Consider the following 19,760-nt stretch of genomic DNA (forward strand, 5'->3'; position numbering starts at 1 on the left):
ACTGAGAGAGAGGAAAACAGGTCTACAGCACTCCTGACACACAGGCTTATAGGACAGTCTAGCCACTGTCAGAAATAGCAGAACAAAGTAACACTAGAGATAATCTGATGGCGAGAGGCAAGCGCAAGAACCCAAGCAACAGAAACCAAGACTACATGGCACCATCGGAGCCCAATTCTCCCATCAAAACAAACATGGAATATCCAAACACACCAGAAAAGCAAGATCTAGTTTCAAAATCATTTTTGATCATGATGCTGGAGGACTTCAAGAAAGACGTGAAGAACTCCCTTAGAGAACAAGTAGAAGCCTACAGAGAGGAATCGCAAAAATGCCTGAAAGAATTCCAGGAAAACATAAATAAACAAGCAGAAGCCCATAGAGAGGAGACACAAAAATCCCTGAAAGAATTCCAGGAAAACACAATCAAACAGTTGAAGGAATTGAGGATGGAAATAGAAGCAATCAAGAAAGAACACAGGGAAACAGCCCTGGATATAGAAAACCAAAAGAAGAGACAAGGAGCTGTAGATACAAGCTTCACCAACAGAATACAAGAGATGGAAGAGAGAATCTCAGGAGCAGAAGATTCCATAGAGATCATTGACTCAACTGTCAAGGATAATGTAAAGCGGAAAAAGCTACTGGTCCAAAACATACAGGAAATCCAGGACTCAATGAGAAGATCAAACCTAAGGATAATAGGTATAGAAGAGAGTGAAGACTCCCAGCTCAAAGGACCAGTAAATATCTTCAACAAAATCATAGAAGAAAACTTCCCTAACCTAAAAAAAGAGATACCCATAGACATACAAGAAGCCTACAGAACTCCAAATAGATTGGACCAGAAAAGAAACACCTCCCGCCACATAATTGTCAAAACACCAAACGCACAAAATAAAGAAAGAATATTAAAAGCAGTAAGGGAAAAAGGTCAAGTAACATATAAAGGCAGACCTATCAGAATCACACCAGACTTCTCGCCAGAAACTATGAAGGCCAGAAGATCCTGGACTGATGTCATACAGACCCTAAAAGAACACAAATGCCAGCCCAGGTTACTGTATCCAGCAAAACTTTCAATTAACATTGATGGAGAAACCAAGATATTCCATGACAAAACCAAATTTACACAATATCTTTCTACAAATCCAGCACTACAAAGGATAATAAATGGTAAAGCTCAACATAAGGAGGCAAGCTATACCCTAGAAGAAGCAAGAAACTAATCGTATTGGCAACAAAACAAAGAGAATGAAAGCACACAAACATAACCTTACATCCAAATATGAATATAACGGGAAGCAATAATCACTATTCCTTAATATCTCTCAATATCAATGGCCTCAACTCCCCAATAAAAAGACATAGATTAACAAACTGGATACGCAACGAGGACCCTGCATTCTGCTGCCTACAGGAAACACACCTCAGAGACAAAGACAGACACTACCTCAGAGTGAAAGGCTGGAAAACAACTTTCCAAGCAAATGGTCAGAAGAAGCAAGCTGGAGTAGCCATTCTAATATCAAATAAAATCAATTTCCAACTAAAAGTCATCAAAAAGATAAGGAAGGACACTTCATATTCATCAAAGGAAAAATCCACCAAGATGAACTCTCAATCCTAAATATCTATGCCCCAAATACAAGGGCACCTACATACGTAAAAGAAACCTTACTAAAGCTCAAAACACACATTGCACCTCACACAATAATAGTGGGAGATTTCAACACCCCACTCTCATCAATGGACAGATCATGGAAACAGAAATTAAACAGTGATGTCGACAGACTAAAAGAAGTCATGAGCCAAATGGACTTAACAGATATTTATAGAACATTCTATCCTAAAGCAAAAGGATATACCTTCTTCTCAGCTCCTCATGGCACTTTCTCCAAAATCGACCATATAATTGGCAAAAAACGGGCCTCAACAGGTACAGAAAGATAGAAATAATCCCATGCGTGCTATCGGACCACCACGGCCTAAAACTGGTCTTCAATAACAATAAGGGAAGAATGCCCACATATACGTGGAAATTGAACAATGCTCTATTCAATGATAACCTGGTCAAGGAAGAAATAAAGAAAGAAATTAAAAACTTTCTAGAATTTAATGAAAATGAAGGTACAACATACCCAAACTTATGGGACACAATGAAAGCTGTGCTAAGAGGAAAACTCATAGCGCTGAGTGCCTGCAGAAAGAAACAGGAAAGAGCATATGTCAGCAGCTTGACAGCACACCTAAAAGCTCTAGAACAAAAAGAAGCAAATACACCCAGGAGGAGTAGAAGGCAGGAAATAATCAAACTGAGAGCTGAAATCAACCAAGTAGAAACAAAAAGGACCATAGAAAGAATCAACAGAACCAAAAGCTGGTTCTTTGAGAAAATCAACAAGATAGATAAACCCCTAGCCAGACTAACGAGAGGACACAGAGAGTGCGTCCAAATTAACAAAATCAGAAATGAAAAGGGAGACATAACTACAGATTCAGAGGAAATTCAAAAAATCATCAGATCTTACTATAAAAACCTATATTCAACAAAACTTGAAAATCTTCAGGAAATGGACAATTTCCTAGACAGATACCAGGTATCGAAGTTAAATCAGGAACAGATAAACCAGTTAAACAACCCCATAACTCCTAAGGAAATAGAAGCAGTCATTAAAGGTCTCCCAACCAAAAAGAGCCCAGGTCCAGACGGGTTTAGTGCAGAATTCTATCAAACCTTCATAGAAGACTCATACCAATATTATCCAAACTATTCCACAAAATTGAAACAGATAGAGCACTACCGAATTCCTTCTACGAAGCCACAATTACTCTTATACCTAAACCACACAAAGACACAACAAAGAAAGAGAACTTCAGACCAATTTCCCTTATGAATATCGACGCAAAAATACTCAATAATATTCTGGCAAACCGAATTCAAGAGCACATCAAAACAATCATCCACCATGATCAAGTAGGCTTCATCCCAGGCATGCAGGGATGGTTTAATATACGGAAAACCATCAACGTGATCCATTATATAAACAAACTGAAAGAACAGAACCACATGATCATTTCATTAGATGCTGAGAAAGCATTTGACAAAATTCAACACCCCTTCATGATAAAAGTCCTGGAAAGAATAGGAATTCAAGGCCCATACCTAAACATAGTAAACGCCATATACAGCAAACCAGTTGCTAACATTAAACTAAATGGAGAGAAACTTGAAGCAATCCCACTAAAATCCGGGACTAGACAAGGCTGCCCACTCTCTCCCTACTTATTCAATATAGTTCTTGAAATTCTAGCCAGAGCAATCAGACAACAAAAGGAGATCAAGGGGATACAGATCGTAAAGAAGAAGAGGTCAAAATATCACTATTTGCAGATGACATGATAGTATATTTAAGTGATCCCAAAAGTTCCACCAGAGAACTACTAAAGTTGATAAACAACTTCAGCAAAGTGGATGGGTATAAAATTAACTCAAATAAATCAGTTGCCTTCCTCTATACAAAAGAGAAACAAGCCGAGAAAGAAATTAGGGAAACGACACCCTTCATAATAGACCCAAATAATATAAAGTACCTCGGTGTGACTTTAACCAAGCAAGTAAAAGATCTGTACAATAAGAAATTCAAGACACTGAGGAAAGAAATTGAAGAAGACCTCAGAAGATGGGAAGATCGCCCATGCTCATGGATTGGCAGGATTAATATAGTAAAAATGGCCATTTTACCAAAAGCAATCTACAGATTCAATGCAATCCCCATCAAAATACCAATCCAATTCTTCAAAGAGTTAGACAGAAAATTTGCAAATTCATCTGGAATAACAAAAATCCCAGGATAGCTAAAGCTATCCTCAACAATAAAAGGACGTCAGGGGGAATCACTATCCCTGAACTCAAGCAGTATTACAGAGCAATAGTGATAAAAACTGCATGGTATTGGTACAGAGACAGACAGATAGACCAATGGAATAGAATTGAAGACCCAGAAATGAACGCACACACCTATGGTCACTTGATTTTTGACAAAGGAGCCAAAACCATCCAATGGAAAAAAGATAGCATTTTCAGCAAATGGTGCTGGTTCAACTGGAGGGCAACATGTAGAAGAATGCAGATCAATCCATCCTTATCACCCTGTACAAAGCTTAAGTCCAAGTGGATCAAGGACCTCCACATCAAACCAGACACACTCAAACTAATAGAAGAAAAAGTAGGGAAGCATCTGGAACACGAGGGCACTGGAAAAAATTTCCTGAACAAAACACCAATGGCTTACACTCTAAGATCAAGAATCGACAAATGGGATCTCATAAAACTGCAAAGCTTCTGTAAGGCAAAGGACACTGTGGTTAGGACAAAATGGCAACCAACAGATTGGGAAAAGATCTTTACCAATCCTACAACAGATAGAGGTCTTATATGCAAAATATACAAAGAACTCAAGAAGTTAGACCGCAGGGAAACAAATAACCCTATTAAAAAATGGGGTTCAGAGCTAAACAAAGAATTCACAGCTGAGGAATGCCGAATGGCTGAGAAACACCTAAAGAAATGTTCAACATCTTTAGTCATAAGGGAAATGCAAATCAAAACAACCCTGAGATTTCACCTCACACCAGTGAGAATGGCTAAGATCAAAAACTCAGGTGACAGCAGATGCTGGCGAGGATGTGGAGAAAGAGGAACACTCCTCCATTGTTGGTGGGATTGCAGACTGGTACAACCATTCTGGAAATCAGTCTGGAGGTTCCTCAGAAAATTGGACATTGAACTGCCTGAGGATCCAGCTATACCTCTCTTGGGCATATACCCAAAAGATTCCTCAACATACAAACGAGACACGTGCTCCACTATGTTCATCACAGCCTTATTTATAATAGCCAGAAACTGGAAAGAACCCAGATGCCCTTCAACAGAGGAATGGATTCAGAAAATGTGGTACATCTACACAATGGAATATTACTCAGCTATCAAAAACAACGAGTTTATGAAATTCGTAGGCAAATGGTTGGAACTGGAAAATATCATCCTGAGTGAGCTAACCCATTCACAGAAAGACATACATGGTATGCACTCATTGATAAGTGGCTATTAGCCCAAATGCTTGAGTTACCCTAGATCCCTAGAACAAACGAAACTCAAGACGGATGATCAAAATGTGAATGCTTCACTCCTTCTTTAAATGAGGAAAAATAATACATTTGGCAGGGAAGGGAGAGGCAAAGATTAAAACAGAGACTGAAGGAACATCCATTCAGAGCCTGCCCCACATATGACCCATACATATACAGCCACCCGATTAGAGAAGATGGACGAAGCAAAGAAGTGCAGGCCTACAGGAACCGGATGTAGATCGCTCCTGAGAGACACAGCCAGAATACAGCAAATACAGAGGCGAATGCCAGCAGCAAACCACTGAACTGAGAATAGGCCCCCGTTGAAGGAATCAGAGAAAGAACTGGAAGAGCTTGAAGGGGCTCGAGACCCCAAAAGTACAACAATGTCAAGCAACCAGAGCTTCCAGGGACTAAGCCACTACCTAAAGACTATACATGGACTGACCCTGGACTCTGACCCCATAGGTAGCAATGAATATCCTAGTAAGAGCACCAGTGGAAGGGGAAGCCCTGGGTCCTGCTAAGACTGAACCCCCAGTGAACTAGACTATGGGGGGAGGGCGGCAATGGGGGGAGGGTTGGGAGGGGAACACCCATAAGGAAAGGGAGGGGGGAGGGGATGTTTGCCCGGAAACCGGGAAAGGGAATAACACTTGAAATGTATATAAGAAATACTCAAGCTAATAATAAAAAAGAAAAAAAGAAATGAGATCAAAGGCTAAGACAGAAAAAGAAGGACTTGACCAGAAGGATAAGAGAGTTGGGAGTATATGTTCCAAGCATCTGAGTTATTGGGTGATGTGAGTTCTCATAGGTGCTTGCAATAAATATTTCTTCCACAGCAAAAAAAAAAAAAAAAAAAAAAAGAGGATGTAGAAACAATAAAGAAAACACAAATTGAGGCAACCCCAGAAATGGAAAACCTAGGGAAGAGGTAAGGAATTAAAGATGTAAGCATCACCAACAAAATACAAGAAATAGAAGAGAGAATCTCAGGTGAAGTAGAAAAGTTTGACATAACGTCAAAGAAAATGCAAAACATAAAATACTCCTAACCCAAACCATCCAGGAATTCCAGAACACAATGCAAAGACCAAACCTAAGAATACTTAGAATAGAGGAGAATGAAGATTCCCAGCTCAAAGGACCTGAAAACATCTTCAATAAAATCGTAGAAAAAGTCCCCAACCTAAAGAAAGAACTAGCTAAAATGAACAAGAAACCTATAGAACACCAAATAAATAGGACCAGAAAAGAAAAATCTTCTTATCCATAACAGTCAAAACATTAAATGCATAGAACAAAGAAAGAATATTAAAAGCTGCAAGGGACTATAGACAAGCAATGCATAAAGGCAGATTTATAAGAATTACACCAGACTTCTCAACAGAGACACAAAAGGCCAGAAGAGGCTGGGCAGAGGTCATGCACACTCTAAGAGAACACAAATGCCAGCCCAGGCTACTATACCCAACAAAACTCTTAATCAACATGGATGGAAAAATCAAAATATTACAGGACAAAACCAGATTCTAACAGTATTTATCTACCAATTCAGTCTTACAGCGGAATCAAGAAGGAAAACTCTAACACAAGGAGGGTATCTATACCAAAGAAAAGAGAAGATATTAATTACCTCACAACAAAGCCAAAAGGAGAGAACTATTTGCACATAATGTCACCTACAAAAACAAACATAACAAGAACTAAGAAACATCTGTCTTTAATACCTCTCAATATTAATGGACTCAACTCACCCATAAAAAGACATGAACTGACTGGTTATGCAAACAGGATCCAACATTTTGCAGCATACAAGAAACATACCTCAATAACAAAGTAAGATACTATCTTAGAGAAAAAAGGCTGAAAAAGGTCTTCCAAGCAAATGGTCCCAAGAAACAAGCTGGAGTTGGACACTAATATCCAACAAAATAGACTTTCAATCAAAAGTCATCAAGTAAGATGAGGAAGGACCCTTCATGTTCATCAAAGTTCAAAACACACACTGAACCCCACATGATAATAGTAGGAGAATCTTGAGGTTATTGTCATAAAGACCATTCAATTGTTTGGTTAGAGTTACCCCAAGATATCTTATATTATTTGTGGCTATTGTCAAAGGAGTTGTTTCCCTAATTTCTTTCTCAGCCTGTTTATCATTTGTATATCATTTGTGTGGTTTAGGTCTCAGAGTTATTGTGTCTTCATAGAATGAACTAGGTAGTTGTCCTCCTGTTCCTACATTGTGCAAGAGTTTGAAGGATATTACTATTAGGCTTTCTTACTAGAAGGTCTGGTAGAATTCTGTGCTAAAGTTTTCTGGCCCTTGACTTTTCTTGATTGGAAGGTTTTTAATGATGTATTCTATTTCCTTAGGGGAAACAGGCCTGTTTAGAAAGTTTACCCACTCTTGATTTAACTTTGGTATGTGGTATCTGTCTAGAAAGCCATCTAATTCAACAATAACATGAAATAGTAGATCAAAGTCACATAAAAATGTGAAAACTTGTAAAAGACTTCTGTGGCATTTAGTGCATACACTGTGTGATAAGGAGGTAATTGGGTTTGCTTGTTTGCTTGCTTTTTTCAGAATGTTTCATTTCTTAAGGATTATAATTCTTCCCATATTTAATCTCTCTATGTTTCTAAGAACCCTGACTACTGAATGGAATGAAGTGCTAAAGATTATATGGTTATGTTCTTATAGTGACTGAGAAATTGGAAGATTTTTCTCAATGCTTTATACTGAGTTTTGATATTATTTTAGTAAGATAGGAGCATATTGCGTCTGGGGAATGCCCTGTCCACGTGCATACACACATATTGCTTCTTTGGCAGTAAACAAAATCTAACTAGGGTTAGAATTAAAAAGATTCCCTCTTTGAAATGAGTACCCAAAATGTAGACTTATTCAGTAATCTGAAGGTCAAATTTAAGGTTGCATTTTTCTATATGCTGTGGTTAAATCTCTGTTAGCTCTTTCTAGCGCTCACACACTATACCTGAATTCATATCTCATACTTTAGTATATGTCTTTTATTGCTCCTGCATTTGGGTTAGAGAAAAGGTACTACTACTTTTGTGAAATATTGTATATGAAGAGATAAAAATTGAAAATACAATGTGGTTATTTTGCCAGTGGTTATTATTAAACATCTTACAAGCAAATTCCTGTATATAACTGTGCCCATATAAAAATCCATTTTTCATCAAATAGAACCAAATTATGGAGATTAAAATATCTGTGTTACAGAAAAATCATTAATAATAGATTATTTTTTTATTATTTTGACTAGAAAGGAATTGATTTCGCCAGGAAACATTCAGAAAACAATTCACTAAACACAAAAGCATTCCTTAGACCAGAACATAATGTTCAAATCTTTAAGCTTTACTTATTATTAATTTTAATAAAGACTACAACTATCCCGCCAAATGTACATTGAATCATTTATTAGATGAAAGAGCCAAGTCTGTTTCTGAGTCATGGCTTGGGCTTTGTGTGTAATTATTTAAATTAGAATACATGCTCTGAAAGCAACAAGAATTTTTTTAAGAAAAACATCACGAATAGAAGTGATTTGGATGGGCATGCACAGCAAGCGCTGCAAAGTGGATTTAACTACTTCCTTTCTCATTTGCTAGCTGCAACAGAAAGGTACCTAGATTCTTGATAGGGGTGGTGCTTGGAAATCTCTCATATACCCTGCTTTCATCACATATCAAGAAGAAAAATGCCCTCAGGGTGTAGGAATGGAGACATCCATTCATAAATTTTGCTGGCAATTAGCCACTTTTGCCTCTTTAAGACACAGCACATACATTAAGAAATGTTCTCTGAAAGATTTTTTCTTCCTTTCTTATCTTGGAGGCAATCAGTTACACACAGTCTGAATGTATCTTCTCAATGAAAACATATTTAGTTGCTCAATCTGAAATGGCATAGCTTTTAGCCTTGATTCTAGTTTTCCATATTATACATGCAGACAGGCAATTGGGGGAACTATTTTTGATACAAACAGCAAATGTAAATTTAACTGGATTGCTTATTAGGCCTTAGTTTACCCAGCTAAATAAAGCAGTCTCTAAATATGAACATTCGCAGAGATGTAGATACTGAGTTTCTCTGGGAAAACTGAGAATTTGCTTGACTGGTGCCTTCTCCTACATCACACACAAAGACACATCACTCCAGTTTTATTATATTGTATTTTATTTATGAGTATATCTACATGCATACAAGTATATATATATGTATATATATATATATATATATATATATGCAAGTAGCATGAATCTTGAGTTATAGGTAGCTATGAACTCTGTAACATCTGTGGTGGAAATTGAACTGACATCCTCTTCAAAAGTAGCAAGCACTCTAAACCACTAATCCATCTATTCAACTCTACAGTTTTGTTAAAACCTCCTCTAGTAAATATATTTCACTGATCCTAACATGAGGAATATATTCTTGCTTACAACCTGGCTTCAGAGCCCCACTGTGGAGGTTTCTTTCCTGGGTTCATTTTGCAATCACCCTCTGTCCCAACATTACTCTAACAATCTGCTTACAAAGATTTACTCATGTTTTAAAATCCCTTTCCTGTATGAATCCTGCTTTTATATACCTATGGTATTTCCCTTTGACCGATCCTGAAGGAGTGGATACACAGCAGGAGTAGCAAGAGTGGCTCTTCACAGCTGTGTCCCCAGCCCTACTGTGATGCTTCTTATAAGGTAGTGGAAAGTCATGTTCCAAATATTTAGAACAGGGGACTGGTGCTAAGACATAAGTACAGAGAATCGAGATTTGGAGCAAGAACCCTGGCTCTGGCTTGTACTGTCTCAATGGGTGTGAGGACAATTAGGAATAGGGACAGCTGTGGGAGATTTCTTCTTTTACCCAGGGCTGGCCTGTTCCTCCTTAGGCTCACAGGCTTTTATGCTTCTCAATCTCATGTTTCAGTTCCTGCAACCCCTCGTTGGGTTGGTTTTCATTTTTTTTTTCATAGAATGCTCCAGTTACACTTATATTTTATTTTCTCCTTATTTCAATTTTTCAAATCTTCATAGAAATGATAATCTGATATTTAAAAGCACATTAAATTTTCAAGAAACTTAATAGTATAATAGGACAGAAATAGTACTAAAGAGAATACTCCCTATGAATACATCAGTTTAAAAATAAAACTGCAGGAGAGTTCCTGCTGATATTTTGTTTAAGACAAAGATTGAGTAAACAGGCTACAGAGAGTCAATCTATGATGATAATGTCTCCTCTCCTCCCCTTCGCTCAAAATAAGAATTGTATGTGAAACAGTGTTTTAAAAACCTAGCATCAGAGTCTGGATGTATGTTTGCTAGCATGTTTTCAATAGAAAGTGATAATTGCACCTTTGAAGTTCATACTGAGAGACTGGCAATAAAACCTGGGCTCTTTTGATAACTGTTACAGCTACAGTTGAAAGAAAAGGCGTTTAGGCTTCTCTTTGAATTTTATGATTATACAAAGTCGAATACTTCAATTACACTCTTCCATAACAGACTTACCCCGGCAATGCCCTCCTTCATCAAAGCCATCTGGGCAGTCGACCACTCCATTACACAGTTGCGACAAATGGACACATGCGTTGGAGCCACGGCAAGCAATGTGATTCAAGGGGCATTTGATCTCCACCTCCTTGGGACCTTTAAATGAGAGTAAAGAAAAGTTCATGCATTAGCTTTGCTTTTCTGCATGTACAATTTAATAGCTTGAATTAGGAAATAAAACTGCAGACAACACAGAGCACAGTTCTGATTGTCTAACATCAAGATGCTCTATGTGAATAGGAATCTCATTTTAAAAGGTGCATAGCACATATCATTTTTTTTTACTTCAAACAATGTATTAAAATATAAATATACTTTTCAACCATTAAAGCATCATGGATGGCAAGCCTGAGCATTGGTATTCTCTCATGTTTGTTCCCAGATAAATTTGTCAAGGATGACAAACTTCTTCAGTCTCAATTTTCTTAATGGTGAAAAGTATCTTTTCTTTTTGGCAAAGCCACGTTTGAAATATAATTTGAACACAAAATTAGGGGTGTTATAGTTAAGTAAAGAATGTTTTAACCTGACATTGTTCCTGTTGCCAAGAGGCGTTTTCTGACAGGAACCTGATCTGTCTGCTCCTTGGAAGGTTCTGTCAGCAACTGACCAATGCAGTTGTGGATGCTTGGAGCCACCCATCAGACTGAGCTTGAGGAATCCTGTGGAGAAATTGGTGGGGGACTGGAGGAGCAGAGGAGATTCCAACCCCATAGGAAGAACAATGTAGCTGACCATACCACCCAATGCTCCCAGCGACTAGACCACCAAACAAGGACTGTACAGGGAGGGATCCATGGCTCCAGATATATATGTAGCAGAGGATAGCCTTATCTGTCAATGCGAAGAAAAGCTTTTCTGTGGAGGTTTGATGCCCCAGTGTAGGGGAATGCTGGAGCAGTGGGGCAGGATAGGGTGGGTGGATGGGTAAGCACCCTCATAGAGGCAAAGGGTAGGGGGTGGATGTGGAATGGAGGGATGTGGGATGGAGGGGTAAGTGAGATATCATTTCAGATGTAAATGAATGGAATGGCTAATTTAAAAAAGTAAAGAGTATTAACACTGAGACTTGTCCTTTAAAGTACCTTCTTTTCTGTTGGGAACTAAAGAAGCAATAGACTTGTTTGGTGGTCTAGTCCTGGGAGCATTGGGTGGTATGGTCAGCTACATTGTTCTTCCTATGGGGTTGGAATCTCCTCTGCTCCTCCAGTCCCCCACCAATTTCCCCACAGGATTCCTCAAGCTCAGTCTGATGGGTGGACACTTAGAAGTTTACTTTCATCACTTAAGGTAAGACACAAGTAATAATGAAATGATCAATGTCCTGTGAAACCATGGAAAGTGAACAAGAGGGTACTTTTATAGACTGAGAAAACAGAAAGAAAAAATATATTACATAAGGAAATAGAAGCCAATATTGCTAACAGTAAAATATACTTTTGAATCCTTATCAATTATAAATTATAGGTCTATGTGATCTGTTTAATTTTTTGAATCTGTTTTCTTCAATCTTTTGCATTTTTCCTTCCATAAAAGTTGACTCCTAATGACTTAGGGTTATACTCATAGGTTGATATAAGGCTAAATACTCATAAAATGTTTCTTTTTTAATTAATTGGTAACTAATACATAGACTTACAATTGTAAATGTGTAAAGAATAAAAGATCATGCATCATTCAATATTTAGTAGGAAATTTATATCGCATTCCTTATCCCAGGCTTCAGGAATCATTGTTTTAGAGGAAGCAAAAAAGAGTATAAAATCCAAAGGTGGTCATGATTACAATGTAACAGGGCCTTTCAGACACAGGAGCTGCTACACCTGTGGACTTAGTGGTAGCGACAGCATGCAGGACACCAATACAAACTCAAACCAGACCGGATCCCATAATAGAAAGGACAGTTTGGCATGAAGTTCTACACCTAGCCATTAAGCTATTGGCCATTGACAGCCGCTAGGTGAAGCAGAGTCCCTCAGCAGACGAGTACCCAATCCCCTAACGTAGGAGCAGGGTAAAATGGTGAAGAAAGCTACCACACAGTGTTGGGTAATTAGGGAAGGTGGTGGATCTGGGAGGAGTTAGAAGGGAGGTGAATAAAATCAAAATAAATTATCCCAACTTCTCAAAGAACTGATAAATACATTTTACATTAGCCGAAAGGCTGCGGTTAAAGGATTCTCCACAGTTCTGAGGTATATTCATGTACCTTCTCCCATATAAGTTTGCTAATCCGTAACGTGTGTATTACCAAATATGTGGAATACACTTCATTGGTATGTTTTATTCTTAGTTTGAGTAATCGTTATTTCTAAATTTACCAATTTATCTCAGCTGTCTGTGCATAGAAATATTTATATTCATAAGTACAAATGTACTAAGTTCAGAAGAGATAAATTAACAGAGCATTGATACTCTAAGGACTTTAGTAATATTTATATGATAAACATGACGCAAATTCACTTTACATCAAATTATTATTGGGAAGCTCTAAATACCTATTGTCAACAGTGAAAAAATACTCTCAAAAATGAAGTGACTTTTTTAAAGTTAAAATTAGGCATAAATGTCAAAATGGTGTTAAGGCCAGTGATGTATAGTGATATTTACATAAATTCCAAATGTGTACATAATTTTGGGATATTTTAGAAACTTTATAGTGAGAAAATAGAAATTAATTAGTAATTAAAAGTTGTAAATGAAATGTAATGCCTTAGTGGGGCAATGAAAATATGACCTCTTACTTTAAGATGGCCAGGACACTAAAAAAGACTACAGAAAGGAAAGTTATTTCTGGGTGCAGAAGTAAGTCTCATCTTTTTACAAATTGAGACAACAGAGACCATATATCGATTATGATCAACGGTATACAATGATGAACCAAGAGTCTCTTCCAAGGCAGGCTGCTTTCCTTGTATACCAGCCGGGGGAGTCTCCACTCTCGACTTCCTTTGAACTGTTACTATGGAAAAATGTCACTAAAGTTTGGCTGGCAATGTTTCAGTCAATCTTCCTAAGGCTCTCATACTAAAGTATATTAAGGCAATCATATAAAACCAGAGATTCTTTGTAGAAATGGCCCTTCACTTTAAGAGTTAAGCACACAACTAGGTATAATAATATCTTAAGTACTTTGTTCAGTTTCCAAATTACTGATTTGGAATAGAGCAAACCCCAGATACATTCATAGACACTACTCACAATCCCTCTATAGATCCACATAGTAAGTAACATAATAATCTTTAAGATATAATAGTCAAACATATTTTCCATTAGAAATATTTATATTGTAGCAATTTCCAAAACAGTATTTGTTCTTGAAATTATACACTTTTCCCAATTAGTTGAAATAAACGTTTTTAAAACTAAGCTTTGCTTTACAAACAAACATTTGAGGTTGATGTGCTTCTGCATTATTTTAAAAGCCAGATTCCGCATTGAAGATGGAGAAAACATTTTTCTCTGTTCTATAACAAGAAGCAAGAAAAGACGTGTCTCTTCTACTGTTTTGCCTAACTAAAGATGCTGAGTTTACTTTGTGATAGACAAATGTCACAGCACAAGCCTTCCAGGAACCTAACACTAAGCTCTCCCTGACCCCTGCTGTCTCAGACTACTCTTTGCTGTGTCTACCAAGAATCACTCCTGCTGTCTTTCCTATTTATACCTTTGCCGCAGTTCCATGCCTTCTTTCTGAAATCCAATTAATTTCTCTAAACCTGTACACACAATACTGAGTGCCTATTGTTTTAAACAGCAACTCAGTTTCCTACTTAAAAATATATCGCTGGACATATTTTCAGAGTTCAGGTTGTGTGTCCTATATGCCTATTCTCTGATTCTTGGCATCCTACCGACTCATCCTCAGCACAGTAAAGTAAAACAAACAAACAAACAAAAACCCAAAAAACAAACAAACAAAATACTCCCAAAAGGTCTAGTGCAAAAATTAAATTAGTCACCTTTCTGAGAACTTAAGTTATACCAATATGATATAGTGTGCATTATTTATAGGCTATCTCAATTAGTACATTGCAAAACTAAATATTAAATTGGATTTTTGTTTGTGGTGAGAGGGACCCAGAAACTTCCCTGGTTTTCTGTCTGAATTAATGTCCTACTTTGCTGTCTCCTGCCTCTAAGACTCAGTCACATTATTGTGGAGCTTTGTGGCTCCATTGCTTCTGGCATCCGTACGTGTAGTGCACATCCATTTAACACATGCAGTTCCACACCTGCGCATCATCAGTCTAGAAGGCAGGATCTTCAGTGGTACATGATCTGTATGTTGCCTCAAAGTTTTCCCATGATGCTCCACACCCCGTGAACTCTATAGTCCATCGCTGAAGCTTTCCATGACAGCTATTTTCAAGCATTCAGCTTGGATACTAGACTGTGAGAAATCTGGTATTACCAGTTGTTTCCTTTTTATCTATATAATACAATCTCCTAACACAGCCAGACGCACAGTGTGCACTTGATATTCAGTTGTTGAAAGAACAGAGAGTATAAAACCCTGCTAATTAACATTTTTGACACACAAGAACTTAAAAATTTCTCCCATTAACACAATCAATTGATAAATGTGCACTAAGAGAACTTGTACCTTATGACTACTTTAATTTATAATGATTCTTAATTTCAGGCCATATTAAAACAAAAATGTCTTGGCTTGTTTTCATTATCTAATTGAAATTTAATGAGCACTGCTTGCAACTAATACTGAGATTTATAGGATGCTTTATTCAGTGGCCATTTCTTTCCCATTACATAACATATTTACTCTCAATTCTGGAGTTTTCGTTATGAGGTACTATCATCCAGAATACAAACATTCACTCTTTCTCTGTCCACTACAATCTCTTAGTGTAAATCCCAACCATGCTCATGGAGTCTCTTATTTTATGAGAAGCTGTCTAACCGACTGAAAGAGTGCTAGATTTGAAAACCAACCCTTGGCTTTTCTTTTATAGTTACTCAGTGGTCACCTACACTGAGTTCACTGCTTAATTCACTAGACTTTCGCAACACTTGAAAACTAGAAATAATAAGAGAATCTACATTAGTGGGTTGCAGTAGGTGCAAGTGGAATAGTGGGGTTAGTTCCAGTGAGCTATGTAAATGTAAGCTTTCGGGGAGACACCATCTTTCTCCACTAGGTGAGCTTGACCATGTAACACTGACTATGTTAAACATTTACTTGTTTTTATAATGTGTATATTTCTGAATGTTCCACAAATGGTACCAAGCATACAAGTCTGCATCCAAGTGCTTTTGTTTGTTTTATACCCCAACTTAAAACACAGTATGCCACATGGCAGCAAAGGGAAGATGATGGTCACTAATCTGTAAAATTACCAATCTAGAGATGATATCAAACAAAAATTCATAAACATAACATTAAGATTAAGAAATATAAAATGTGTCAGTTTTCTATTTCATTGTATTAATATTTACAGTTTAAAATTTGAAATTGTATTATGGTTTCTACAATCATGAAAAATCAGTATTAAGTAAAGTTTAATACTGGTGCAAAATGGGTTATTTGTATATCTAATGTGTCTCAGAGTACTGAGCTCTGGAATATTTAATGCTATGAAATATTTCTCTTGATTAGTTTAAAATTCCAGGTCTCCTAGGAATTTATAACAACTACCTTATTATTAACTTCATATGTAGACATTTCCAAACAAGTATCAACATAAGAGCAATAAAATTATGATTTACAAAGTACTAGTGCTGTATTTGTTTTGTTTAATGCTTTATTTTTCCATTTTCTCTTGTTTTATTGGATATTTTCATTATGTACATTTCTCAAGGGTTATCCCCTTTCCTGGTTTCCCCTCTGGAAACCCCCTATCACACCCTCCCTCCCCCTCCTTCTGTGAGGGTGCTCCCCCACCCACCCAGTCCCTCCTGCCTCCCTACTAAGGGCAATCCTCCTTATTTAGGGCATCTACCCTTCAAAGGACCTAGGGCATCTTCTCCCATGATGCCCTACATGGCCATACTCTGCTGCATGTGTGGCTGGAGCAGTGGGTAATTCCATGTGTACTTTTTGGTTGGTCGTTTAGTCCCTTGGAGTTGTGCAATGTCTGGTTTGTTTATAATTTCGTTCTTCCAATGGGGTTGCAAACCCCTTCAGCTCCTTCAGTCCCTTCAGTCCTTTCTCTAACTCCTCCATTAAAGAACCTGTTCTCAGTTCAATCGTTCTCAGTCCTGTGAGAATCTGTCTCTGTATTTGTCAGGCTCTGGCAGAACCTCTCAGGAAATAGCTATATCAGGCTCCTGTCAGCAAGCACTTCTTGGCATCCTCAATAGTGTCTGGATTTGGTGGCTGCATATAGGATGGAGCCCGAGGTTGCACAGTCTGTAGATGGCCTTTCTTCAGTCTCTGGTCCACTCTGTGTCTCCATATTTCCTCCTGTGAGTATTTTGTTTCCTCTTCTAAGAAGGAATGAAGCTCCACACTTTGTTCTTCCTTCTTGAGCCTCATATGCTCTGTGATTTTTTCTTAGGTATTCTAGGTTTTGAGCTAATATCTACTTATCAGTGAGTGCATACATGTGTGTTCTCTTTGTGACTGGGTCACCTAACTCAGGATGATATTCCATTCATTTGCCTAAAAATTTTATGAAGTCATTGTTTTAATACCTGAGTAATAATCCATTGTGTAAAAGTACCAAATTTTCTGGGATTCCTAACTCAGGATGATATTGAATTTCATACATTTGCCTAAGAATTTCATGAATTCATTGGTTTTAATAACCGAGTAATACTCCATTGTGTAAATATACCAAATTTTCTGTATCCAATCCTCCGTCCAAGGACATATGGGTTCTTTCCAGCTTCTGGCAATTATAAACAAGACTGCTATGAACATAGTAGAACAGGTATCCTAGTTATATGTGGATATGCTTTTGGGTGTCTGCCCAGGAGTGGTATAGCTAGGTCCTTAGGTAGTACTATGTTCAGTTTCTGAGGAACTTCCAGACTGATTTTCAGAGTGGTTGTACCAGCTTGCAATCCAACCAACAATAGAGGAGTGTTTTTCTTTCTCTGCATCCTCACCAGCATCGGTTGTCACCTGAGTTTTTGATCTTAGCCATTCTGTCTGGTATGAGGTGGAATCTCAGGGTTGTTTTGGTTTGCATTTCCCTGATGACTAAGGATTTTGGACATTTCCTTAGATGCTTTTGACATATTCAGTATTCCTCAGTTGAGAATTCTTTGTTTAGCTCTGTACCCCATTTGTTAATAGAATTATTTGATTCTCTGGAGTGTAACTACTTGAGTTCTTTGTATATATTATATATTAGCCCTCTATCAGATGGACATAGGATTGGTAAAGATCTTTTCCCAATTTGTGGGTTGCTGTTTTGTCCTATTGATATTGTCCTTTGCCTTATAGATGTCTTGGAATTTTATGAGGTTCTGTTTTTTGATACTTGACCTTAGAGCATAAGACATGGTGTTATGTTCAGGACGGCCTATGTGTTCCAGGCTCTTTTCCACTTTCTCTTCTATTAGTTTCAGTTTATGTTTTTATGTGGAGGCTTTTGATATACTTGGACTTCAGCTTAGTATAAGGAGATAAGAATGGGCCAATTTGCATTCTTCTACATGCTGACCTTCAGTTGAACCAGCACCATTTGTTACAAATGCTATCCTTTTTCCACTGGATGGTTTTAGCTCCTTTATCAAAGATCAAGTGACCCTAGGTGTGTGGGTTCATTTCTGAGTCTTCAATTCTATTCCATTGATCTAACTGCCTCTCTCTGTACCAAAACAGTACAATTTTTTTTTATCACATTTGCTCTGTAATACAGCTTCAGGTCAGAGATAGTGATTCACCCAGAAGTTCTTTTATTGTTGAGAATAGTTTTCACTATCCTGGGTTTTTTTTTGTTTGTTTGTTTTGTTTTTTGGTTTTTGTTTTTGTTATTACAAATGAATTTGCAAATTGCTCTAACTCTATAAAAATTGAATTGGAATTTTGATGGGGATTACATTTAATCTGTAGATTGCTTTAGGCAAGATAGCCATATTTACTATATTAATCCTGCCGATCCTTGAGCATGGGAGATCTTTCCATCTTCTGAGATCTTCTTCAATTTCTTTCTGTAGAGACTTGAAGTTCTTGTCTTACATACATTTCAATTGTTTGGTTAGAGTCAAACAAAGATATTTTATATTATTTTTGATTATTGTGAAGGGTATGATTTCCCTAATATCTTTTTCAGCCTGTTTATCCTTATATTAGATGAAGGCTACTGATTTCTTTGAGGGTATTTTATATCCAGTCACTTTACTGAAGTTGATTATCAGCTCTAAGAGTTCTCTGGTGGAATTTTTGGGATCACTTAGCTACACTATCATTTTATCTGCAAATAGTGATATTTTGACTTCTTTGTTTCCAATTTGCATTCCTTTGACCTCCTTTTGTCTTCTAATTGCTCTATCTAGTACTTCAAGTACTATATTGAATAGGTGCAAAGAGAGTGGGCAGCCTTGTCTAGTCCTTGACATTAATGGGATTACTTCAAGTTTCTCGCCAGTTAGTTTGATGTTGGCTACTGGTTTACTGCATATTGCTATTTATTTAGGTATGGGCCTTGAATTCATGATGTTTCCAAGTCTTTGATCATGACATGTTGTTGAATTTTGTTAAATACTTTCTCCCCATCTCACGAGATGATTGTATGCACCCCCCTCCTGCTTGAGTTTATATTGGATTACTTGATGGATTTCCATATATTGAACCAGTCCTGCATCCCTTAGATGAAGCCTACTTGATCATGATGGATGATCCTTTTGGTTTATTATTGGATTCAAGTTGGGAGAATTTTATTGAGTATTTTTGCATTGTTGTTCATAAGTGAAATTGGTCTGAAGTTTTATTTCTTTGTTGGATCTTTGTGTGCTTTGGGTATAAGTATAATTGTGGCTACATAGAATGAATTGGGTAATGTTCCTTCTGTTTATATTTTGTGGAACAGTTTGAAGAGTATTGACTAATACCAATACTA

The 19,760-nt window shown here is 37.3% G+C and overlaps 1 protein-coding gene across 6 annotated transcripts in view; it reads right to left on the bottom strand.

The window, feature by feature from the left end:
- The window catches only part of Lrp1b (LDL receptor related protein 1B), a 2,121,147-nt gene that overhangs the window by 1,409,588 nt on the left and 691,799 nt on the right, over positions 1–19,760 (bottom strand). For all 6 annotated transcript variants that reach the window (XR_010064783.1, XM_063284873.1, XM_063284870.1 and 3 more), the window contains exon 3: positions 10,690–10,827. Coding sequence is in view for 5 of the 6 variants with exons in the window: in XM_063284873.1 (XP_063140943.1) it covers positions 10,690–10,827 (138 nt within the window). In the remaining variant the exon portion in view is untranslated. The remainder of the gene's footprint in view (positions 1–10,689; positions 10,828–19,760) is intronic.

Source organism: Rattus norvegicus, chromosome 3 (assembly GCF_036323735.1).
Source record: "Rattus norvegicus strain BN/NHsdMcwi chromosome 3, GRCr8, whole genome shotgun sequence".
NCBI classification, from domain to species: Eukaryota; Metazoa; Chordata; class Mammalia; order Rodentia; family Muridae; genus Rattus; species Rattus norvegicus.